The sequence below is a fragment of the Elephas maximus genome, chromosome 9 (genome assembly GCF_024166365.1).
Source record: "Elephas maximus indicus isolate mEleMax1 chromosome 9, mEleMax1 primary haplotype, whole genome shotgun sequence".
NCBI classification, from domain to species: domain Eukaryota; kingdom Metazoa; phylum Chordata; class Mammalia; order Proboscidea; family Elephantidae; genus Elephas; species Elephas maximus.
In genome coordinates this window covers 79,233,549-79,258,059 of record NC_064827.1, presented here as the reverse complement: position 1 = coordinate 79,258,059, position 24,511 = coordinate 79,233,549, and the positions used below count along the sequence as shown (strand labels likewise).

Below are 24,511 nucleotides of genomic sequence, written 5' to 3'. Positions count from 1 at the left end.
GGAGGTGCAGTTTACAGACGTCTACCTAGAGCGGCACATCACAGGCGAGCTTTTAGTGTTTTTTTTTTTTATGTGTGGTAAAAATATACATAACAAAACATAGGCCATCTCAACAATTTCTATATGTATAATTCAGGGACATTGATCATATTTGTCACGTTGTACAACCATTCTCATTATCCTTTTCCATGTCAGTCCACCACCACTAACATAAACTCACTGCCCCTTAAGCAAAAATTCCCCCATCCCTCTCCCTCCGGCTCCTGGTAAGCACTAAAAATTTTTGGTTTCTCTTTTTTTATATATTTGCTTATTTCATATAAATGAGATCATACAGTATTTGTCTTTTTGCAACTGATTTATTTTGCTCACCATGATGTTTTCAAGATTCATCCATGTTGTGGCTTACATCAGGACTTCACTTCTCTTTACGGCTGAATAGTATTCCATTGCATGTGTATACCACATTTTGTTTATCAATGTCATCTGTGGATGGACATTTTGGGTTGTTTTCACCTTTTGGCTATAGTGAAAAGTGCTGCAGTGAATATTGGCATACAGGTTTCTCTTTGCATTCTGCCTTCATGGCTTCTGGGGATACACCTAGGATTGGGATTGCTGGGTCATGCTTTTAGCATTTTTTATCTTTTTATTTTTCTATTTACAATGGTGAAGCTTACTGTAAAAATTAGACTTTACATAAGTATTTGAAAGCCTCTGGTCATCATCCCCTTATCCAGAGATAACCACTATTTAAAGTTTTATTCTTTGGCATTTTTTCCTATTGCTTTCATATGGAGATTTTATTTATATATCTGCTGTGTTTCATTTTGCTTTTACAGAAATGGGATCATGTTATATATCCTATACTGCTGTATCACTGACAGCAGGCCAGCAGCCTGGGCATCACTGGAGTTTGTCAGAAATGCAGGCTTAGACCCAGACCTGCTAGATTACAATCTGCATTTAACAAGACCACCACTCGTCTGTCAGTTTGTTATACCGCAGTGGCTTGCATGTTGCTTTGATGCTGGAAGCTATTCCACCAGACTTTCAAATACCAGCAGGGTCACCCATAGCAGGTGGGTTTCAGTAGAGCTGAAGACAGTAAGACAGACTAGGAAGAAAGTTCTGGAAGTCTACTTACAAAAATTAGCCGATGGAAACCCTATGGATCACAACAGAATATTGTCCAGTGCAGGCTGGGAGACCAGCCCCTAGGTTGGAAGGCACTCAAAATACACAATGGCCACCGCAGTGGACTCAAGCACACCAACCAGAGTGATGATGGCGCAGGACTGGGCAATGTTTATTCTGTCACACATGGGGTCACCAGGACTCAGAGCCAACTCCACAGCCACTAACACAACACCATTTTACAAGAACCAAGTTACATTTCCTGCTCATAGCTGTGTAGTTTTCCACTGCTTGGCCATGCCTTGGTTTTGCTCCCGGGTCCGTTAAAAATGACTGCAGTGTTCATCGGTGTCCCTACATCTCTGAGCTGGTCTTGAAGAATGAATGAATAGGATGTCAGTGGAGGGTGTGGAGAAGAAATGATCTTCCAGGCAAAGGAATTCACAAAAGCAAAGGTATGGAGTCAGAAAGGAAATGAACTTATTTATTCTAGCCTTGTTTTCCTCATGGGGCTTGGTGGGGGCTGAAGGAGAGCTGCTGAGGATGGTTTCCCCCAGAACCTGAGAAGCTGGGCCCTGAGGGAGGGATGGGATAAATATATCAATAAATTAAATGGAGAGTCTTAGAAATGGCTTTCAGCCTTCACTTTGAGCACCGAGGAGGGAGAAATCTCTCTGGAGATCCCAAAACTTTAGTCACAAACTGTGTTGGGCAGATTATTAACACCAGGGACGTTCATTGGGCATTTTCTCCTGGCCAGGTCCTGTGCTAAGGGATTAACCTGCACTTTTTTTATCTCCCTAAGGACCCCTGGTGGCACAGTGGTTAAGCACTTGGCTGCTAACTGAAAGGTCAGCAGTTTGAACCCACTGGGTGATCCTCAGGAGAAAGATGTGGCAGCCTGCTTCTGTAAAGATTACAGCCTTGGAAATCCTATGGGGCAGTTCTACCCTGTCCTATAGGGTCACTATGAGTCAGAATTGACTCGATGGCAATGGTTTTTGGTTATCTCTCAATCCCAGGAGGGAGAAGTTTTATTAACCCAATTTGACAGATGAGGAAACTGAGGAACAGGGAGGTTAATGAGGAACTTGTCCAAGGTCACATAGCCAGTAAGTGATGGAGTCAAGGTGTGAATGGAGAGGAGTGCGACTCAGAGCTTCCGCCGTTACTTCCTACAATACGCTGGCTCCTGTAGCATATATATATATATATGTACATTTTTTTCCTGTTAGATTCTTTTTTTTTTTTTTTTGCATTTTATTTTATTTTAAATTGTAAAATAAATACAAAATGTTGCTTTCAAAGTGCTGGCAACTATTTTTGCTTATTTGTTTTTTTTTATTGTACTTTAGATGAAAGTGTACAGAGCAAATTAGTTTCTCATTAAACAATTAATATACATATTGTTTTGTGACATTGGTTGGCAACCCCACAACATGTCAACACTCTCCCCTTCTTGACCTTGGGTTCCCCATTACCAGCTTTCCTGTCCCCTCCTGCCTTCTTGTCCTTGCACTTGGCCAGGTGTGCCCATTTAGTCTTTTTTTTATTTTATGGGCCTGCCTAATCTTTGGCTGAAGGGTGAACCTTAGGAGTGACTTCATTACTGACTATAAGGGTGTCTGGGGGCCATTCTCTCGGGGTTTCTCCAGTCTCTGTCAGACCAGTAAGTCTGTTTGTGTGTGCGTGTGTGTGTGTGTGTTAGAATTTCATTCTACGTTTTTCTCCAGCTCTGTCTGGGACCTTCTATTGTGATCCCTCTCAGAGTAGTTGATGGTGGTAGCTGGGCACCATCCAGCTGTGCTGGACTCAGTCTGCTGGAGGCTGTGGTAGTTACAGTCCTTTAGTCCTTTGGATTAATCTTTCCCTTGTGTCTTTGGTCTTCTTTATTCTTTCTTGCTCTTCACAGGGTGAGACCAGTGGAGTATCTTAGATGGCCACTCACAAGCTTTTAATACCCCAGACATGTAGCATATATATTTTTAATTTCTGATAGGGTTTCTGGTGCACATACAGCAGGTGTTCAATAAATGTTGGTTGAATGTAATTGAACAGGAGCCTTATTATACAGCTCCTTTAAAATTACAATTAAAAATTCAATTAATTAAATGGCTCTTTGCATTAAGTAATTAATTAATTCATTCCACAACAGGCCACTATCAGCAGCTAATTCATGCCAGATCTCCTTCAGGACACGGGGAGGGGGTGAAGAGGTTAATAAAGTCAGCACTTGTCCTGCTGGATTACAGGTTTGCAGGGGAGAGACAGACAAGCTGAAGGTCTGTATGAGCCAGGAGGGACAAACCCATGAGCCATGAGGACAGGGGGCCAAGGAAGCTGGCCCAGGCTGGAGCCAAGTTACTGCTGAGGGAGCAGCCGGGCCAGGCTGAGGGCATACACAGGGCTGGGCACCAAGATTTCCCAGGGGTCCTGGCAGTCCAGACATCCGTGCTTGCGCTGTTCCCTCTTGTGGCAGGGAGCCCGGAAAAGGGTAGGTGCCCAACACGTGCTGATTGTGTTATGTTTAGGTGTACGTGGGTCAAGATTATGGGTTTGAAGATTATGGCTTTGCCTGGTGTTCAAATCCATTCTGCCACTTTCTATCTTGGTAACCTTGGGCAAGTCACTTCACCTCTCTGAGCCTCAGTTTCTTCATCTGTAAATGGGGATAATAATGGCGCCTGACTCATAGGGTTACGTAAGGATTTGGTGATATAATAATAATTCTCTAAGGCATTAGAATGGTGCCTGGAACAGTCAACGATTAGTTATGATCAATGTAATTATAATCATCATCACCATTGTACTACCCAAAGAAACTTCTTTAGTCTTCAAGTATAGCAGAGCATGTCACCTCTTGAGGTGGAGGATAAAGGATGATAAATGGGCCAAAGTTTGGAGGGAAAGACAAAGAGACAAGACAGAGCTGGGTCTGGCAGCCCCCAGATTGCCCAATTCCAAATGTACACAGGGGGCTTCGAGGTTTTAACCAGAGTCCCAACACAGTCCAGGGGGCAATCCGAAAAGACCTCCCTGAGGAGGTGATGTCTGAACTGAGCTGGGGAGGCTGGACATGAATTGGCCTGGTAAGGTGTGAGACGTGAAGAGAAGCATTTGTAAAGGGAGCTTGGCTTCTTTGAGGACAGAGGCAGCCACTGCGACTGGACTTGGTGAGGGAGAGAGTCCTATGGATAATGATAACAGCAAATGTGTATTGCTGTTGACTGTGCACTTGACCTTGCACTCACCCCATCCTCACTAAGGCCTGTGGTCACCCCTACTTCACAGATGAGCCTCAGAAAAGTGAAGTGGCCCCCCCAGTACACATACTCCTAACAGCAACAGAGAGCAGACGAGTTTGAACCCTCATCCTGCTGGTGGTGGGAGAGTGGTTATCGGTCCCACCTGCTCCTCCAGCGGTGCTTTGAGAATGCATATTAGTTTCCTAAGGAGCTCTGGTGGCGCAGTGGTTAAGTGATTATCTGTCAACCAAAAGGTTGGTGGTTCAAACCCACCAACCATTCCCGGGGAGAAAGACGTGGCAGTCTGCTTCTGTAAAGATTACAGCCTTGGAAACCCTATGAGGCCACTCTACTCTGTCCTGTCGGGTCACTATGTGTCGGAATTGACTCAATGGCAACAGGGTTCTTTTTGGGTATTAGTTTCCTAGAGCTGCTGTAACAAATGACCACAAACTGGGTGGCTTAAAACACCAGAAACTTATTCCCTCACAGTTCTGGAGGTCAGAAGTTCGATATCAAGGTGTCAGCAGGGCTGTGATCCCTCCAAAGGCTCTAGGGGAGAATTCTTCGATTCGTCACTCAGCTTCGAGTGACTCCAGGCTTTTCTTGGTTTGTGGCAACATAACTCCATTCTCTTCATATGGCCGTCTTCTCTGTGTTTGTGTCTCAAATCTTCCTCTGCCTTTTCGTTGCTGTTATAGAGATACCTGTCATCGAATTTAGGGCCCACCCTTAATCCAGGATGATCTCTTCTCAAGATCTTTAACTAAATTACATCTGAAAAGATTTTTTGCTAAATAAAATCACATTCACAGGTCCTGGAAGTTAAGATTTAGACATATCTTTTTTTTCTTTTTAAATAATATTTTATTGTGTTTTTGGTGAAAGTTTACACAGCAAAGTAGGTTCCACTTTGACAATTTGAACACAAATTGATCAATAACATCATGCTTTCCACATTGTGTCAACATTAACTGTGTTCTGGTTGTTTCATTTCCAGTGCTCTAGTATCCCTCCCCCTTACTGTCTCATCTTTGCTTCGTATTAAAAAGTTGACCTTTTGGACTCATACAGATGGGTTTTTAGTAGGGCACTGATCTAACAGGTAATATTCTTTATTTTGTGTGTTACTCTGCTTTTCTGCTAAAAGGTGATCTCAGAATAGTTTTGGTTCAAGGTTTAAAGAGAATCTCAGGGCAACAGTCTCAGGGAGTCTCTGGTCTTGGGTGATCCAGTTAGTCTGGACTTTTTTAAGAGTTTGAGTTTTGTTCTGCATTTTTCTCCCATTCTAAGTGGGATCATCTATTGTACCCTGGTCAGATATATCTTTTTTGAGGCTACTATTCAACCCACTGGAGTCCCTGCATAGTGCATATGCTTGACGTGCTTGAATGTTAACCCAAAGGTTGGAAGTTCAACTCTACCCAGAGGTGCCTTGGAAGAAAGGCCTGGCAAGCTACTTCCAAAAAATCAGCCATTGAAAACTCTATGAAGCACACTTCAACACTGACACACATGGGGTCACCATGAGTCAGAGATGACTCCATGGTAACTGTTTGTTTGCTTGTTTTGTTTTTAAATTCAACCCACTGTAGGATAGAAATGCATGCCAGGATTGGAGGAACCTAAAGAGCGCCCAATGTTCTTCTTCCCCATTGGGAGTCACTGCAGTTTTCATCCTCACCATTCAGAACCAAAGGAGGCAAAGGGATTGATGAAGAGCAGAGATGGCCTTGGCAGGTAGAAGCCTCTAACCCACAAGTCAATCTGTTCAGCAGAGAAGATCAACCTAAGGCCCCAAATTGGGAGGTGACCTGCCCTGGGTCACCATGGGAATTAGGGGCAGTGACAGGGTTGCACCCATCCTGCCATCCTCCACCTGTGTCCTTTTTCTCTCTCCTTGTTTATCTACAGGTAAAGACACAGGTGGGAGACAGCCACTGGGGAGGTGTGTGATAAGCCTATGGCCTTAGATTGTTCTCCACCTCTTGTCTGACCTGGAGCTGTTACTGAGCACAGTCTGTTCCCAGGGTTTCTGGGCTGGAGTTATACCGACTCTGATCCAGGTCACTTGTCTTGCTGTGCTGTGCTGGGTGCCTTGGGGGGGCTCACCTCTGTGGGGTGATGGTCACAGTTGTCAAGGAGAGAAGAGCTGCTTACGCTGAACCTCTGAGGATGAAGGAGGAAACTGCGTCCTGGAGTAATTCCTTCCTTCCTTCCTTCCTTCATTCAGCCAACCTTCACCAGGAGGCTGTAATGTGCAGGGCTCAGGGCTGGGTCCCAAGGACACAGGGACGACACAGCAGCTGCTTTCTGCCCTCGAGGGGCAAATGACATCGCTGTGTGCAGAAAGAATTCAAGGTGAGAGAGGTGGTAGCTTACAAAAGAAAGACACTACAATCAATAAATAGCTGGGTAGAAATTATACTGAGAAAACAGTGATAACAGCCCCCAAAGAAACTGCACAGGTGCTAGCTAGGCGAAGAAACCTGCAAAACCATAACAGAAAGCTGGACTAAATGGAGACATTTGTCTCAGTGACTATATCAGGTCCTCTCCATCTTAACATATTTAACACAACACCCATCAAAATTCTGATGGCCTTTTTCTGGGGGATCAACATTATTTTTGTTACTTTATATAATTTTATTTTTTACGTCTACAACGAATCTGAAAAATACACGATTGAGAGTTGGCAAGAAATGTTTAGAGAGAGGGAAAAAAAGAATGTCAGGAGTTTGTACTATGGGACACTAAAACATATTCTAAACCTACAATAATCATACTGTGTGGTATCATCATGGGAAGAGACAGGTTCCTGGAGCAGAATGGATCTGGATGTAGATCCCAGTGTGTATAAGAGTTTATTTTGTGATAAAGGGGCATCTCAAACCAGAGGCAAGAACGAGGTCTCACGGTGATTCTCTAACCTGAGACTCCATTTGGGAGGCAAAGAGATGAGGCCCCTATTCTCCCTCTGATATATTGGTTGGAGGCCTCTGCCTGCATAAGGTTGATTAAAAACAATTAACACGAGTCTAGCCCCACTGTCCACATTCATTATCTCGTCTGGCCTTCAAAGACAGAGCACAAGGTCATATGCATTAAAAAAAAAAAAAAAACTTCACTCCCTTTCCATGTTAACGTTGTACAAACCCATCACAGCAAATTAGAAAAAGAGGAGAGAACGTGAACCCTCCCAACACGAGTCCACTACATACGTATATTTATTCTTTCCAAAACCAGGATTGTAAATGTATATGCAGTTTTGTAACCTGCTGAGTGCACTTCACATCATATTGTGTTTAAAGATCCTTTGAAAACATAATTTCTGATGGTTGTGTGCTATTCCATAAGAGGCAGACACCATGATTTATTCTAGGCAGCTATTATAAATAAGGAAACCCTCGTGACTTAGTGGTTAAGTGCTACTGCTGCTAACCAAAGGGTCGGCAGTTCAAATCCGCCAGGTGCTCCTTGGAAACTCTACCGGGCAGTTCTACTCTGTCCTATAGGGTCACTATGAGTCGCAATCGACTCAAGGGTACTGAGTTTAGTTTATTATAAATAATGCTCCTTGAACAGCCTGCTGGCTCTTAAAAGTCTCATTTCTGATTACTTGCTAGACTAGATTCCTACAAGTGGGGATATCAGGTCACAGGACAGAACACGTTCAGGAATCTCGATAGGTAATTGCAAACTGCTTTCCAGAAAGGTGAACTGATGGATGGATGGAAGAAGTCAGTGCTGCCTTCCCAATCTTCAGCAGTGTGAGCACTATTTTTAGTTTTTTTTTTTTTTTTTTAATTTGGCAGTTTGCTAAGCTTCCTCTGTGCCAGGTGTCTGCCTAAGCATTATGTAAATGTCATCTTCACACCACCCTGGGAGGTGGCACCCATTTTACAGACAAGAAGACAGGCTCCCCCATGGGCCAGGGTCAGCCTTGGACTTCTCTGACTCCAGTGCCCAGATCAGGGTGTCAGTGTGCTTCAACCTGGTTGGAAACGTGGGCTATCTCTCTTGGTCCCTTTTCTTCTGACTCTGTCTTGCTTCAGGTCACCACCATTCTCTCTTACCCTGAGTGTTTTCTAATCCTTGCACTTGATGCTGTGGCTCTGGGCTTCATACCCTCTCCTAACGTGCCTACCTTGGGAGGTGGGGGGGAAGCCTCAACTCCTCAGGCCTGCGTTCAAAGCCCAACGTTCCGGGCTGCCTTTTCACCCACAGGCACGTAGGAGCGCCTGACCCCGGCCCCTCCCCAGGTGCCTCTAAGTCCCTGCTCTTTTGCTACTGCTCCAGACCATTAGGTACCTCTGCCGCTGCCCGGGGCTGCGGTAGAGCCGGGGCCAGAGTTTTAGAGCTGCGCTAGTCACATGGCTGCAGTGATTTGTTGCGCCGCCGGGCTCCGCTGCCTGATCGCCCTCCCTCAAAACAGTGGGCCTAACTCTTAACCTGCGAGTTCCTACCGCCACCGTGTGCAGTGCTGGCGCAAAGTCTGATGCTTAATGCAAAAAGAGCGAATCGCCCAGGGCTGTTACAGAAATTGATGACTTTGAGCATAAGGAAAGGGAATAGGAATTGCTACTTAGTAACCAAGAGTTATTTGGCACAGTATTAACGAATGGGGACTGCGGAGGGGGGCACCGGGGCAGGAAATAGAGTCGTCCTTAAAGAGGCCCTCGGGTTAGAATCATTTTAGGGGCAGGATGAACACCGTTTTTTTGTTTTTGTTTTTTAACTGAACTCAGCCTTCCTCACCCGCTCCAGAGCCAAATCTAACGAGAATACTTCAAATGGAGCCCCCACCCCATTCCCTTCCAGGGCAATCTCTTCTGCCCGACGTGCGACCCTGGCTGGTCGCCCTCTCGCCGGGCCTCGGTCCCCGAATGCAAATTGGCCGGTTTCACACCCCCTCCCACGCCAGCCCGGCGCGGGGCTCCAGGTTCACAGGACAGGCCGCGGGGAGGTCGGTTGGGACCGGTCCTCCTCGAAGCCCCCTGCCATGGCCCTGCCTGACGACAGACCCCTCCGGGCGACAGACGGACCTTGGGCTCAGAGTCGCCCCTTCTGGATGTGGAGGACGCGAGATGGAAGGTCTGCCCTGCCTAGGACCCCCTCGCACCCCCGAGGTGCGCCCACAGGCGCCGGGACGCGGGGTGAGCTGGCGCCGCCCCCGCAGCTTGACCCCTGCGCGGGGAAGGTCCTTGCGGCGCGGCCGGCGGCACCAAGACCTCCAGGCCTCCAGAGGGCGCTCCCGGCCCGGCTCGCGGAAGTGCCTTCCGAGCGGGCAGGCCCCGGCGGAGGCGCGGGAGCCCGGGAGCCGGAGCCGCCCAGCCCGCGTGCGGCAGGCCCGCAGCCCTCCTTTCCCGAGGGGGCGACGCGATTGCTGAGGGGGTGCAGGGAGGAGGCTGTGCAATTCCCGCGGCAAAAGCTGCGCGGGGAGGCGAGGTGCGGGGGACTTGAAGCGGGGTGGGGAATTAGGGACAACTTGAATGGAGGCTGCGGACTCTGCGGGCGGATTGGGACTTCAGGATTTGATGGTAATGTTGTCCACATCGGCAGAGGAAGGAGTCAGCGGAATGGGGGGCGGGGGGAGTTGGGGGGCACCGGGGTGGGATTAGGGTAAAGGGAAGTCTAGGGGGGCGAAAGTGAAAGCTTATCGGAGTGGGGGTGTCGTTGAATCTTACTGACACGAAATAGGGCACAAGGGAGAGGGTGGGAATATCATAAAGAGGTGAGGGCGGGGGGCAGGCGGCGGGACGCGATTGGTGCAGAATGCCGGGGGTAGAGAGGCTCTTCTACCGGAAGGGTAGAGACGCGCGAGTTGGAGAGCTGGAGGTCGAGGTCGGGGATGTGTATGAAGGAGGGCTCTTGGCGGGGTTTGGGTGAATTGGTGGGAGGGTAGTTGCATGGGGTTGCTACTGGCAGGATTGGAGGGATGTTGAAAGGATGGGGGTGCGGCTGTGGCATGCTTTGGACAGGACTGAGAGTGTAGCTGTGAAGTTCAGCAGGCAGTGTGTAAGGGCTGCGGGTTGGCCTGGGTGGCCGTGGGTGGCGGGAGAGCCGGACTGGCCTAGGGGGCACTCCGGCTTACCCTTCTTTCTTCCCCCAGCCGCCATGTTCAACCAGCAGCTGCCGCAGCAGCAGCAGCTCCAGCAGCAGCAGCAGCAGCTCCAGCAGTTGCAGCAGCAGCTCCAGCAGCAGCAGCAGTTACTGCAGCTCCAGCAGCTGCTCCAGCAGTCCCCCCCACAGGCCCCCCTGCCCGTGGTGGTGGGCAGGTGAGCTCCCCGCTGGGGCGGTGGTCCCAGCCCTGTCACTCAGACTCAGGGCTTGGAGGCCCCTCACCACAGTCCTTTCTCCCAGGGGCACCCCTCCTCGAGGTTTGGGGGGTCATCAATTCCTACCCCCAGGGGAATCCTCTGTCTGCCTTCCCAACAACCCTCTGACGCCCCCTCCCAACACGCAGGGGGCTCCCCCAGCCGCAGTCACAGCAGCAGCTTCTGAATCTCCAGGGCACCAACTCGGCCTCCCTTCTCAACAGCTCTGTGCTACAGAGAGCTTTGCTTTTACAGCAGTTGCAAGGTATGGCTCCAGGCCCCTTCCCACTCCATTTTAATGTAGATCCCCAGCAGCCCCCTGACGCTAAATCTCATCACATCCACTCAATAACCTTGAGAGGGAACTATCTCAGCCCCTACTTTACACATGAGGACCCTGAGGCTCCAGGAGGTGAAAGTCCCTAAGTTGTTCAGCTGAATGCAGGTCTGTCTGATCGCAGAGCAGAGCTCTTGGCCGTGGTGCTGACACTGTGGGCAGTACTCTGTGCTTCTCCCACATTCAGATTAGGTAAGCTAATGGATGGAAAGGAGTATTTTCACTACCCTCCTCTGCAACCCAAGGAGCCCTGGTGGTGCACTGGTTAAGCGCTCGGCTGCTAACCAAAAGGTCAGTGGTTCAGACCTACCCAGCCACTCCACAGGATAGAAGACAAGGTCATCTTCTCCTCTAAAGATTAAAAAAAACCAAACCCATGGCAGCTGAGTTAATTCTGACTCATAGCGACCCTCTAGGACAGGAGTAGAACTGCCCCGTAGGGTTTCCAAGGCTATAAAATCTTTACAGAAGCAGACTGCCACATCGTTCACCTGAGGAGCGGCTGGTGGGTTTGAACCGCTGACCTTTTGGTTAGCAGCTGAGCACTTAACCGCTGCACCACCAGGGCCCCATCGGTAAAGATTACAGCCTAAGAAACCCTATAGGGCAGTTCCATTCTCTTATAAAGGGCTGCTATGAGTCAGAATCGACTTGACAGCACGCACAACAACACCTCCATATCCAATTTGACAGATGAGGAAGCTGAGACCCAGAGAAAGGAAGTCATTCTCCCTGGGTCCTACAGCACTTGCAGTGGTTGAGCTAGACCAGGTCCTGGGCCTTTTGACCTCTAATGTCTGAGTGGGCATCCCTAGATCTGTGCATTAAACTTGTATCTTCGCCTGTTTCCCCATGTGGAGAGCAGCCTCTCACTCTTTCTTCCTAGACGCTGCTTCTGATCCCTCAGCCCCTGAAAGGGTAATCCAGGGGCCCAGTGACCTGGGGCCAGTTCACCTTCAGACCCAGCCCCTCCTGTAGGGCTGTTAACAGTAATGGTCGCAGTGGTTTCCTGGGTGCTCCTTCTGGGCCAGGCACTGCCTGAGGCCTTTCCAAACTCAACTCCTTGACTCTGCTGACAACCCTAAGGGTAGATATACCTACCCATGATCCTCATTTTACATTGAAGAAATTGAGGATCAGAAAGGGTCACGTGCCCAAGGTCACACAGTGAGTAGGTATTGATTGGAATGAGAATTAGAGCCCACGTCTTACTGCAGAGCTGTGTCCTTAGCAATAAGAAGGTATGATGGTTTGTTAGTCTTCAGTCCTGCCAGGGCCATGTGGGTGTGGATGGGAGCTGACTTGCAAATGATAGCTGGATGGATGGAGAGATAAAAGTACACACAGAGACCCACGATGTATGCATACGTTCTTTCCCCATACACCAAAAAGCCAAACTGGTTGCTGAGTTGGTTCCTACTCATAGTGACCCTATAGGACAGAGTAGAACTGCCCCATAGAGTTTCCAAGGAGCCTGGTAGATTTGAACTGCCCACCTTTTGGTTAACAGCCATAGCACTTAACCACTACCCACCAAAAAAAAGTGGAAAGATATAAACAAAGGCTGTAGGAAAACCCAAATCATCATTTGAAGCCACCATCGGTCAATGTTTTGGTATATTTCCTTGCATTTTTTTTCTAGACACACACTTGGGAATTTATACCTGACTGTGGTTGTGTCTTTTTTTTTTTTTTTTTTAGTGGTTGTGTCATTAGCAGAAGGCTGTGTTTTGTTTCTTTTTTGCTGAATATATTGCCATGATCATTTCCCATACAAGTTTACAGTCTCTGTAAAGATGACTTTTAATAGCTGTTTGGTATTCCACTCGGGGGATGTGCCCTTGCTTCTCTAAACCTTCTTCCCTTATTGGACAGTTGAGCTGTTTCCTTTTTTTTTTTTTCTGTTTTAAGTAACACTGGGATAAATATCTTTTTCCATGTTTGAGATTATTTTCTTAGAATGAATTCCCAAAAGTAGAATGATGGATGGAGATGGATGTTTTATGGCTCTTGATTAAGTGTTGCCAAATTGCTTTCCCAAAGGACTGGACCAGTTTGCAATGCCACCAGCCACGTATGACAGTGCCGGCCTCACCATGCCCACAGCAACATTGGGTATTATATGTTTTTTTTATATATATATATAATATACTAATTTGGTTGGCAAGAAAAGCTATATCATTAATGTTTTTACATTTTTTTGAGTGCTAGTGCCGTCAAATATATCTGTTAACCATTGTATTTTTGTGACTTGTCCATGTCCTTTGTCCATTTTTCTATTAGGGTATTCCATCTTTTGTGTTTTTATGTTTAAGAGCTGGTGCGCTGGCTCTCTCTGTACAAATGTGTATATATGTTTATTTTAAGTTTATGTTAATTAGGCACTTACTGTGTACCAGGCACATTCGTATATCTCATTGCATCCTGATAAACCATTATGAGGCAAGCACTGTTACCATTCCCATTTTAGAGATGAGGGAACTGAGGCTGAGAAAGAGGAACTGATTTGCCCATGGCCAAGAGCTTGTACTGTAGAGTCTGAATTTGAATCCAGCTCTCAAGGCACTTCTGACCCATGCCCTTAATCCCTGTGCTTTGCACCCCAGCACAGTGAGGCACTTCAGTGCACTGGGGCAAGGGTTCCAACTGTATTTCATTTCTCAAACACTTCCTGAGCACTGGGTCTCCCCTGAGGTGTAGAGCTGAGTTGGATGAGGAGCCTACCCTTGAGGAGTTCCCAGTGTGGTTGGGCTGTGGGCAGCTGGAGGCAGACCAGGAGATTGTGCAGCTAGTCCTGGGCCTGTGGGGGGCATGAGGGATCACCTGGGAAGACACAGAGAGGGTCTAGGAAAGCCTCCTGGAGGAGAAATAGCTAAAGGAAGGTCTGAGAGTTGATTAGCAGTTAGTGGAGGTGGAACAGCCCAGGCAGAGGGAACAGCACATGCAAAGGCCCAGAAGCGGGAAGAAACCAGGCATCTTTGTGGGATGCGTGGGGGCATATGGCTGTAGCGTAGTGCAGGAGTGTGGGAAGAATGGCAAGAAGAGGGGTCAGTGAGGTGGGCTGGTCTGGACCTCCATGGTGAGGCCTGGACTTCATTCCCAAGCATCAGGGAGCTATGGGAGGGTTTTGGCAGGGGAAGGAGCAAGGTCAGAATGTCATTTTAGAAAGATCACTATTTGCTACTAGTCTGTGACAAGGTTGTGGCTGAAATTCAGGTAAGGGATGAAGTGGCTTTGGAAGATGTGGGGTGAGAGGGGCTAGAAAGGAGAAGCCAGACTAGGAGGAGTAGATGTAAGAGAAAGAGTTGATAGGACTTGGTGATAGCTTGGATGGGGGCAGGCGAGGAGAGAGAAGGGTCAGGAGGACCCCTGAATCCTGTCTGGGGCCAGGAGGTGGGTGGCAGCGCCTCTCACAGACCCTGGCAAGCTGCTTCTCCACTTTGTGTCTCCATTTTCTCATCAGTAAAGTAGAGATAATAGTACCTACCCCTGATGACTGCTGATGTGAGCGCAGTGCCTGGCTCATTGTAGGCCTTTGATGAAGGGTAGCTGGTGAGTGTGGGCGTGTCTTATTATTCCAGGGATCAGCCATCTTTCTGGGTCTCCTAATGGGCCTTGCACTGGGTCAAGCCACTTACCAGGGAGACATCTGAAGGGAGAAAAGGCAGTGCCCCACCCCTTATCCCATTCCTGCCCCCCAGTTGGAGCAGAAAACCAGCCCTAAGGCCTCCTCCACCACTAGTGCCCAAGTGGGACTGACCCCTTGCTCTCATCTCTTTCCTCTGGCTCCTTGGATGGGGAATGGTTCCCTTCAGAGTTGCCTGTTATGTTCCCATGATGCTTTGGGGGACTGACCCCCTCACACTCACTTCTACCACCCAACCACAATTGTGATCCCTTTTCTCCCCTCTTCTTGCTCACAGGTAACCTCCGTGGCTACAGCCTGACAACCCCGAGCCTGACAGCCCCCAGCCTTACACCCCCACAGCTGGCCACCCCAAATCTACAGCAGTTCTTTCCCCAGGCCACTCGCCAGTCCCTGCTGGGCCCCCCTCCTGCTGGGGTCCCCATGAACCCTCCCCTTTCAAGGCGGACTCCCCAGAAACAGGCACGTACCCCCTCTTCCACTACCCCCAGTCACAAGGTGAGTAGAGGTGGGATGGGAGGGGAAGAGGGGACACCTGGGTATCAGCTCAGCTCCATCCGCTTTGGCCCACCCTGGCTTTTTGAGCAGGTCACACCACCTCTTTGTGGCTCAGTTTCCTCATCTATAAAGTAAGGGGCCTGACTTGTCTAGTGTTCCCTAAACCTCAAACATTCCTGTATCCTAACGTGATTTTTGCCATGTCCAAACACTAACCAAAACCCACCTGTACTATTATTTACTTGATATTTCTCTTTATATCAGTACTGTCCATAATTTAAAATTTGCTAGTAACCACATTTTTAAAAATAAAAAGAAACAGGTAAAATTAATCCTATTCATACATTTTATTTAAGTCAATATATCAAATATATTATCATTTTAACATGTAATCAATATGAAAATTATTTAAGGAGGTATTTTTATAGTCTTTCTTTTTTGCACTGTCTTCAAAATCTGGCATGTATTATATTTACGGCACATCAGCACATTGCAATTTAAACTGGCCACGTTTCAAGGACCCAAAAGCCGTGTGTGGCCCGTGGCGACTGTATGAGATAGCACAACTTTAAATGAACTAGCTTCTTTTCAATTATATTTATTTAAAAAGGAAACTTTGTATCACTATCTGAAGTGCAAAAACCAGTGTAACTAGTCAAATATGGAAGTAAAAGAAGTGTAATTGTGATAAAACAATGTTATAAAATCCTAAACTGTACTTTGTTGCCAGCTGAAGGTTCTGAGCCTGCAGCCCTCTAGCTCCTGTTAAACAGAGATGAGCTGGTGTTTGAGAGCCTTTCCCTCACATAAGCAGAAAGATTCAGGCTTGCAAACGGCATCACCTCCCTTGAGACCGTCCTGTCCTTGAAACTCCCAGCGGCTCCTTGCACACACCATGCTCCTGAGTACAGTTCTGGGGGTGGGGGAAGCTCCCCCCTTCCTGGCTGGTCTGAGGCATGCCATTCCAGACAGGGACCCTAGCCTTGGACCTTCCGATAGGGCCTGTCATAATGTGTTCCTTTAAGGACTGTCTAGTGTCCACCCTCTCTGCTTTACATATGGGAAAACCGAGGCTCAGAGTGTAGGGTTGGGGGTTGCCCTGGGCCACACAGCTAGAACCTAGGGGCCAAGTCATGGGGCTGCCCCTTGGGCTTAGTGCAGGCGGGCTCCTGGGGAGCTTCCTGGAGAGGCCTGGCAGTGGCCAGAGTCATATGTTCACTTAGCAAACATCTGTTAGCACTTTCTGGGGGTCCAGGGAATTCAGGGATAAAGAGGGCCTCTGGTCTGGCCCTCCTGAAATTCTTGGGCTGGGGGTGGGAGTGAGGTGGTGAGAGACATGAAATACAAATAATACTCAACTAATTAATTAAGATTATGAAATTGAGCAAAAAGGAGAAGCCCAAGGCACGGTGGGACCTGTCCTAGTCTGGGGTCAGGAGGGCTTCCTGTAAGAAGTGCCTTTCGGGCTCTGGGTGAAGGCCTGGGGGGCAGAAAGAGGCCTGGGACTTTGGACTACCAGGAAGAAGGCTAGTATGGACAGAACAGAGAGGATGGGGGCAGAGTAGAGGAAGATGAGGCTGGAGGGGAGGGTGGGGCAGAGGCCAGATGGTGCGGGGCTTGGGGGTTGGAGTAAGGAGAACTCTAGGGCGTAGGGAAGCACAGGAGGGCTTTAAGCCGGAAAGAATTAAGAGATGTGATCAAGTTTGTGTTTAGAAAGATCCCTCTGGCTGCTTCGTTAAGGGGGTAGGAAATCAAGAGACGGCATTGTGGGCCAGGAGAAGACTTTGCGTCCCCCAAACCTGTGGCAGCTAGATGGACCCTCCTAGACACGATTCCTGGGGTGTTCAGGACCATCTGCCCAGCAGCTCTGGGGCTAGGCTGGCCAGAGGTCCCCTGAGCCCTTCGTACTCTGGGGGACTGATATAGCCACTACTGGGCAAAGTGACATTTGCAAGGGTGGATGGCAGATGTCAGAAATGGTTTCTGAAAGGAAGCAGGATTCTTCTTCTCAGACGATGCCTGTGGAAGACAAGTCAGACCCCCCGGAGGGGTCTGAGGAAGTGGCAGAGCCCAGAACCGACACACCAGAAGGTGAGGGAGGGAGGCTGCTGGCCCCTCAGAGGGGACACGGGTTGGGGTAGGTGGGCACAGTGTGGGTGGGTGACAGGCAGATCTGTGAGGCAGGTGGGCTAACTCTCCCCTCTCGGGTCAGGGACAGGACGATGGATGTGAGAGTGAGCCCAGGCCTCATCTCCTGGAACTCTTAAGTGTTCAACCCAGCATCCATGGTCATCTGTCTGCCCTCCTTTCCAGGTCAAGAGTCTCCCCACTGCCCAGATGGCATCGCTAAGGAGAAACGCATGCCAGCACCAGAGCCGGAGCCTTATGGGGCTTCACAGCCACCAGCCAAGAGGCTGAAAAGGTAACAGATGCTGAAAACTTGCCCACGGTTCCGGTGCCTTATACTGTCATTCCTGCAAAGGAAGGGAGGCAGGGTGCTTCAGAACTCCAGCCCCTGGCTTGGAGGAACCCAGAAAAAAGGCTTGGAGGAAAGTCACACCTAATTCTGCACCTTACTGGGAGGGCCCCAGGCCGACCCTGGTGTCTTCACTGTGACTGAGCCCCACGTAGGCAAGGGGGCCAGGTGGAAGGGTGGAGATGTGCATCTGGGACCCTAGAGAGTGGGCAGAGGGGTGGGCAGGTTTACAGGGCTTTCAGTACATATTAGCAAGTTCTGGGGAATTGTGATTCTCCCCAATTTACTTGTGTGAAACTGAGGTTTAGAGAGGTGAAGGGGCTTGCCCGGATCCTCAACTCATAAGTGGTAGAGTGAGTATTGGAACCTAGGTCTCGGCCTTTCTTGGGAGCTCCCACTGGACCTCTGGGAAGATGTGAATTTGATTTTTCTTGATCATTCCTAGCTCAGAGGAGCCTGCAAAGAAAGGGCCCCCAGGGCAGCTGCAGGCAAAGGTCCAGCCGCAGGGCCGGAAGACAGTACCAAAGCAGACACAGACACCTGCGCTGCTGCCTGAGCCTCCAGAAGCCTGCATGCCACCACGATTCCCACCACGGGTTCTGCAGATCCAGGCCAAGGTGCAGCCACAGACTCAGCCACAGACGCCACAAATGGACACCCAGGTGCAGCCAAAGCTGCAGAAGCAGGCACAAACACAGACCTGTCCAGAGCACTTAGTGCCTCAGCAGAAGCAGGTGCAGCCACAGCTGCAGGAGACAGAGCCACAGAAGCAGGTACAGACGCAGGTGCAGCCAGAGGCATCTTCATATCCCCCAAAGCAGGCGCAGCTGCAGCTGCAGAACCAGGCACAGACACAGACGTATCCACAGGTACAGATCCAGCTGCAGACACAAGCACGGCCAAGGGTCCAGCTGCTGGAACAGCCACGGGAGCAGCCACCTGAGCAGCCTCCAGTAGAGTTGCCAGCGGAGCAGACCCAGGGACAGCCTCAGACCCAGCCACAGGTGTCAGTGCCAGTGGAGCAAGCGCCGGTTCCAGTTCTTGCCGCGGCGCTGGACACACTGCCTGATGCAGTAGAAGCTGGAGAAGGTAAGTGAACTCTGGCTCTCCACCCAGTCATGGTGATGGAGCAGCTCTCCCAGGACCCTTTGTTCCTGTCTGGTATTTTCTGACTCTGGGGACAGCCTGGGACTGAGGTCTGGGCTTAGAACCAGGATCTGCCTATCCACACCAGAGGCTTGAAGCTCCTGGCTGTGGGCAGAGAAGGCAGCTCTTGGGCTTGGGTCTCTCTGGACCTAGGGTGGGAGATGGACTCTGGGAAATAGAGCACATTTGTCATTTCAGGCCTGGAGGAGGTCTCACCGGGGCCAGAGAATGCCCAGGTCAGCGTGGAGGAAAGCCAGGAGGAATCTGCCAGCAGCCTGGATGTGGGAGAATGTGAACAAAGAACTGGAGAGATGCTCAGGGTGGGTGGAGACATTCATGTGGCAGCTGGGGTCCCTGCCTGGGCACTGGGGACTTGAAGTCCATGGGACCCAGCAGTGGGATGGCCTGTCTGCCCCAGACCACCTTAGGGCCCCCTCCTGTTTCCCCTATCTGTGCAATGAGTTGGCAGCCCTCCTTTGGTGATGCTTAGGCAGACCAGACTGATTCGATAGTGGTTTGTCCAGCACTGGGGGTGATCCACCATAAGCACCCAGCTGGTGGTAGCTCTGTTCCTGCTCCTGGTACAGGTGTGGGGTGCTGGGGGCTCCCTGAAGGTCACCATCCTGCAGAGCAGTGACAGCCGGGCCTTTAGCACTGTACCCCTGAACCCTGGGCCCCGTCCCAATGACTCCACGTCCACCACCCCTGCTGCCACCAGCGCGCCTTCCAAGCAGGCCCTCCAGTTCTTCTGCTATATCTGCAAGGCCAACTGCACCAGTCAGCAGGTACTGCACCCCTAGGCCCCAGGTGGGTGGTTGGTGGGTGGGGCAGAGGGCGAGGTCTATATGGGATGCCCAGCCTGCCCCTTCCATAGCTGTCTGAGTAGCCACACTAGGCCCTTCGAGCCCTGCCCCTGGAAGCTGTTCATTTCATCAGAAAACATTTCCTGACCAGTCAAGAACATACGTGTTTAGAGTCAGGCAGACCTGGTTCAAATCCAGCTGGGCCCCGACCAGCTGTGTGGGCCTTGTCACAGTTTCCTTGTGAATCAGATGAAGAGACGTTTAGAACCCACCTCATCAGGTGGTTCTGAGGATTCAGGACCTTGACATTGAAGTCATGAGTCCCAGGCCTGGCCCAGAGTGAGCATTCACATGCAGCATTAATAACAGTGTAATACTTGTATTATTACTACTATTGGTATTGTTACTCCTGTTGCTGTCTGCTTTGCTCCAAGCAGAGCCACGGAGACCTGGAAGTTAATCAGACTCTTCTTTGTCTTTGAGGAGTTCACACCATCTTCCCTCCACACAGCCAGCTTCTTCCTAGGAGGGGCAGAAGCTCTGGCTGGTGTGTGCTTACTCTGTGCCTTGGTTTACCTTTCCTGCTCTGGCCAGTGCAGGGTTGTTGTGAGAATAATGGCCTCGCAGCAATGGCCAGGTGGCTGTGAGGGCGAGGTTGGACTCCTCTTCCCCAGAGCTTACCATTGCCTGCTGCCCTGGGGCTCGTGCCTCATGCCCATCCTTCACTCCCTCCGGCTGCAGGAGTTCCAGGACCACATGGCAGGGGCCCAGCACCAGCAGCGGCTTGAGGAGATCCAGCACATGAGCCAGGCCTGCCTCCTGTCCCTGCTGCCTGTGCCCCGGGACGTTCTGGAGAGAGAGGAGGAGTGAGTGGGGTGGGGGGCCTCGGAGGCTTAGTGCTGGGGAGTGGGTAGTCTCGTGGGATGGGCAAGGCTGAGATCTCCAGAGAGGCTCCAAATCTACCATCCGCATTGTCTGCCTTTGGATTAAGCATTGCCCTACCCTGGAGACCTTTTCACGCTGTTAACTGTGTCACCTGGGACCTGAGTTTTCCCCATCTGTAAGGTGGCCTTGTGGTGGGTATAATACTGGAATTCATGAATTGTATGGTCTCTTATGGTCCCATTTAGGCAGGACAGTGTGACCAGCCACAAGGGAGGGAGATGGGCTGTGGCACAGGTCCCTGCTCCCTGGCATATGTGCTCACCCCAATGATGGGGACATGATGGTGAGGACCAGATCACAGTGTTGCCCCAGGTTAGCACTTCCCTGCCTCTCCCTGCTTGTCCTGGGGTTTCAGTCGATCAGAAATGTCACCTCTCATATGAGAAGGCCCGTGGGAAGCTGGAGGATCTTCCCCAACCCTGTGGGTAGTCACAGGCCTGTAGGGGCTGAGAGATATCATCAATGAGAAAAGTGGACAGTGTTGACTTAGGCTACCTGGGCCTGGACTCTGTCTCAGGATAGCTGTCCCTCAGCTCCGTGTCTCCCGGTTTTTCAGAAGGATCCACAAAACCCAGATTTTATATGTGAAATCCCCCACTTTCAAAATGTTGACAGCTAGTTCAGAATTAAAGCAAAACAAATACTATAGAGACCAAATCAAACCCATCCCTAGACTGGATAGGCCCTTGAGTCAGTGGTCAGCGACTGGGCTATGAGAGTTTATAGGGGTCACAGCTCGAAGCTCCCCAAATGGGGATGAGGGGACAGGAAGGGCTCTTGGTAGGACTCTGAGAAACAGCTCTGTTTGCTCATGTCCTGTGACAGGGAGCTCTCTTTCTCTCCAAGGGCAGCTTGTGTTTCTGTTAGCCCATTCTCACTGAGAGGAGCTTCCTTACGTGATTTTGCCGTATATTCTCAAGCTTTAAGCGCTGCCTGCTGACCCAGGAATTACATTTAAGTGAAAGAATCATGAACACAACAGAAATTTGATCACAAAGATGTTCCTTGAAGAATTAATATAGTAGTGAAAATAACTTAATTGAAAATGATCTAAAATATCTAAAACTGGGGGATTGGTTAGATCAGTTAAGGCCTGTCTACTTGGAGGGACAACCAATAATTAGAACAGTTGCGGGAATATATAATGATATGGAAATAAATATGATGCAAAGTCAAGTTAAAATAGGATTCAAACTGCATGTTGCAATTGACTATGTCAGAAGAAAACTGGAAAGATGTAACCCAGGCTGTTAACAAGTTTGGGGGAGAGGGTTTGGGATGAGGGGGAAAAATTCATCCTTCAGATAGGCTGCCTGTTCTTCCTTCACCCAACACAGTCAGAAACTCTGGGCTGACCCTGTGCCAGGCCCTGGAGAATCTGGGATGGAGTACTGGCCTTCCAGAGCTTACAGTCCAATGGGGCTGGAGAAGGGATCAGGTCCTCCTGATCCATCATGGAAAATACTGTGGTACTTTGGCGCCCAGAGAGGTGGAGCCTGGCTTACTGGAGTGGCCCAGGAATGGGGGCCTCTACAAGAAAAGCTTTGTGAAGGATAAGGCAGTTGAACTGAAGGAGAAATAGTTTTCAAGGCCATAGTTCCTCAGCTGCATCACCATCTTGGTGTCCTCTTGGGAATGCCGCCAATGTCAGTGTCTCGAATCTGTCAGTGCCCAGCTGCATTAACGTATTAACAACAAATGTAAAACAAAATACCCCTTCTATCATGCGGCATCAGAACTTGCCTAGAGTCCTGAGGAATAAGAATCAGAATCAGCACAAAGCTAGTTCCTGTGAGGTGAACATCAAACATATCTCCACTCTCCAAATTCTTCACCATTTCCAACATCAGCCGTTCCCCTCACAGCACTCTTTACTTCGCTGCTGGGCTCAGTAATGTTGTGGCCACACACAACTCACAGATCATCCTGACAGTTATGTGGTTTATTAGGGAATTAACAGGCTACAAGTTGGGATCAGGATCAACTTGAAAGTAACAGGAACAGCTCAGGATCAGGATGAACATAGGCAAGGTCTGGAAGTCTCCCCTGAGGTGGAGAGCATATCCCTCCCTTCTTCAGTGCAGGACGTTCTCTCAGGACCTTCTCTTGGCTGTGCAAGCAGGCAGGCCCTTCACTTGGCTGTGCACACTCTCTCTGCCAGGCACATCCCCTCTTGGCTGTGTAGGCTTCTCTGCCTTCGGCCTCCACACAGTTGGCTTTTCCGCTACCAGCTGGCCCAGCTCACAGCCAGTGCAGCAGTTTGCTCAGCTGCTGTTCTCCTAGCAGCAGCTTTCTGCCATCGTTGCCATCTCTGCCTTGGGGGCCCTTCTGATCCTGTCACTGCCAGCTCTGCCACAGGGCCCCTTCTGGGCCTCTTGCTGACTTCAGTGTTACAGCCCTTGACCCATATTACAGCTCTTTTAGGAGGTTCCTTGCCTCTTGTCTCTCTGCTTCGTCTCCCTCCTCCCCTTGCCTCTTCTTTGTTCTCTGAAAAACCTCTATAGGGTTGGCCACTTACATAAGCAAACTCCTTGTCAATTTCAAGGTATGGCCCTTGCAGAAGGATTGGGAATATACCAACCCCCACAAGTCACTCAATCCTTTTGGGTGGATTTTCAGGCCACTATTTGCATATCAAATGGACCAATCCCTGCAAGGTGTGTAAAATAGACCAATCACAGCCCAGGGCCAGATGAAAAGTATCAAACGAAATTGGCTACAGCTTACCCAGTAAATGTCTTTAAACCAAGGACAAAAGTAACAAACCCTCTGGGATGGAAAACAACCTAGGAGCCCCCTCTTCCAAACTGCTTCTTCAGAAAACTAGGGCAAAGGTAACTCCTCAGGGTTTAAGGAGGAAATCTCTGAAGCTGTTTTTCCAGAGAACCAAGGCAAAAGGCCACATAAGGGAACTCATTTTACCACACTTCCAACTCCATGAGTGCCCCACTTTGATCTCCAATATGTGGACATCAGTACTGTCCTCTATCAGATGGGTCTTTTGCAGTTGTAACTAACAGAAACCCAATTCACATTAGCTTGAGCAAAAAAGGGCAATGTTTTTGACTTTTGAAGTTGGGAAAGTGAGGGATACAGCAGGAACCTGGAACTCAAATGATGTCCAGGGGACACCAACTCTTAGAGAAGTTCATTTCTCTGCACAGTGGATATTCCTAGCCCCAGCCTCTGTGCATAGTGACCCCAGAGGAAAGGCAGTCATCCACATCTGCAATAGTGAACAGTTTCTAGGGCAGATGCTCCATGGTCGGTTGTGGTCATGTGACAATTTCTGAACCAATCCCATGGCTAGGGATGGCATGTTCTGATTGGCCAGGCTTGGGTCACGTGCTTCCTTTAGGTGGGTAGGGCCAGCTCACTCAGTCACATGGAATGGATTTCCCCATGGGGGAACTGAGCCCAGCGCTTTAGCCAGTAGCGGGTGACTGTTCCCTCCCTCCTCAATGCCCAGACAGTGGATGCCATGGTGCAAGCTTCTCCTGCCTTGGCCATTTCTAAGAGGCCTCAGGCACAGTACTTGGCACAGGTTGCTGCCTGTTTGATTACGAGGTCCTCCTTCTCACTCACTTTCTTCATAATCCAGTAAATGGGCTTTCTGATTGCAAAGATATTAAAATGCTCATTAAAAAATTCAAACTTTACAAAGTTTGGTTATGGTTAAAGGCAAAATTCCATAGTAACGCTTCCCTTCAGAGTAAGCTGCCGGTTCCACAGGTCACTCCGGACTTGTTCAAGGCAACCTCAGCATGCTTCACGGAGAGCAATAAGTCCCTTACACAGTGACATCACTAGGTTGGTGTTACCCATACAGGATCCTTAGTAATGTTTTTTGTACGAATTTGTTACTCGTAAATCTTAGTTCCCCTTTATCACCCCTTTTTTCCTTTAATTACTACTTCATTCTTTAAAAAGTTATTGATATAGGTTCACAAATACTAATTAC

General features: G+C 49.3%; 1 protein-coding gene across 6 annotated transcripts in view; it reads left to right on the top strand.

The window, feature by feature from the left end:
- The first annotated feature begins 9,654 nt into the window (after positions 1-9,654).
- CIZ1 (CDKN1A interacting zinc finger protein 1) overlaps positions 9,655-24,511 on the top strand; it is a 30,292-nt gene continuing 15,435 nt past the window's right edge. The window contains exons 1-12 of one of the 6 annotated variants that reach the window (XM_049895858.1): positions 9,656-9,830; positions 10,495-10,660; positions 10,849-10,964; positions 13,080-13,151; positions 14,960-15,144; positions 17,193-17,271; positions 17,494-17,602; positions 18,102-18,429; positions 18,526-18,745; positions 19,001-19,122; positions 19,390-19,587; positions 20,347-20,471. In XM_049895858.1, the coding sequence (XP_049751815.1) occupies positions 10,500-10,660; positions 10,849-10,964; positions 13,080-13,151; positions 14,960-15,144; positions 17,193-17,271; positions 17,494-17,602; positions 18,102-18,429; positions 18,526-18,745; positions 19,001-19,122; positions 19,390-19,587; positions 20,347-20,471 (1,715 nt within the window). In that variant the 5' untranslated portion in view covers positions 9,656-9,830; positions 10,495-10,499. The other 5 variants (XM_049895857.1, XM_049895856.1, XM_049895855.1 and 2 more) reach the window with 5 other exon arrangements.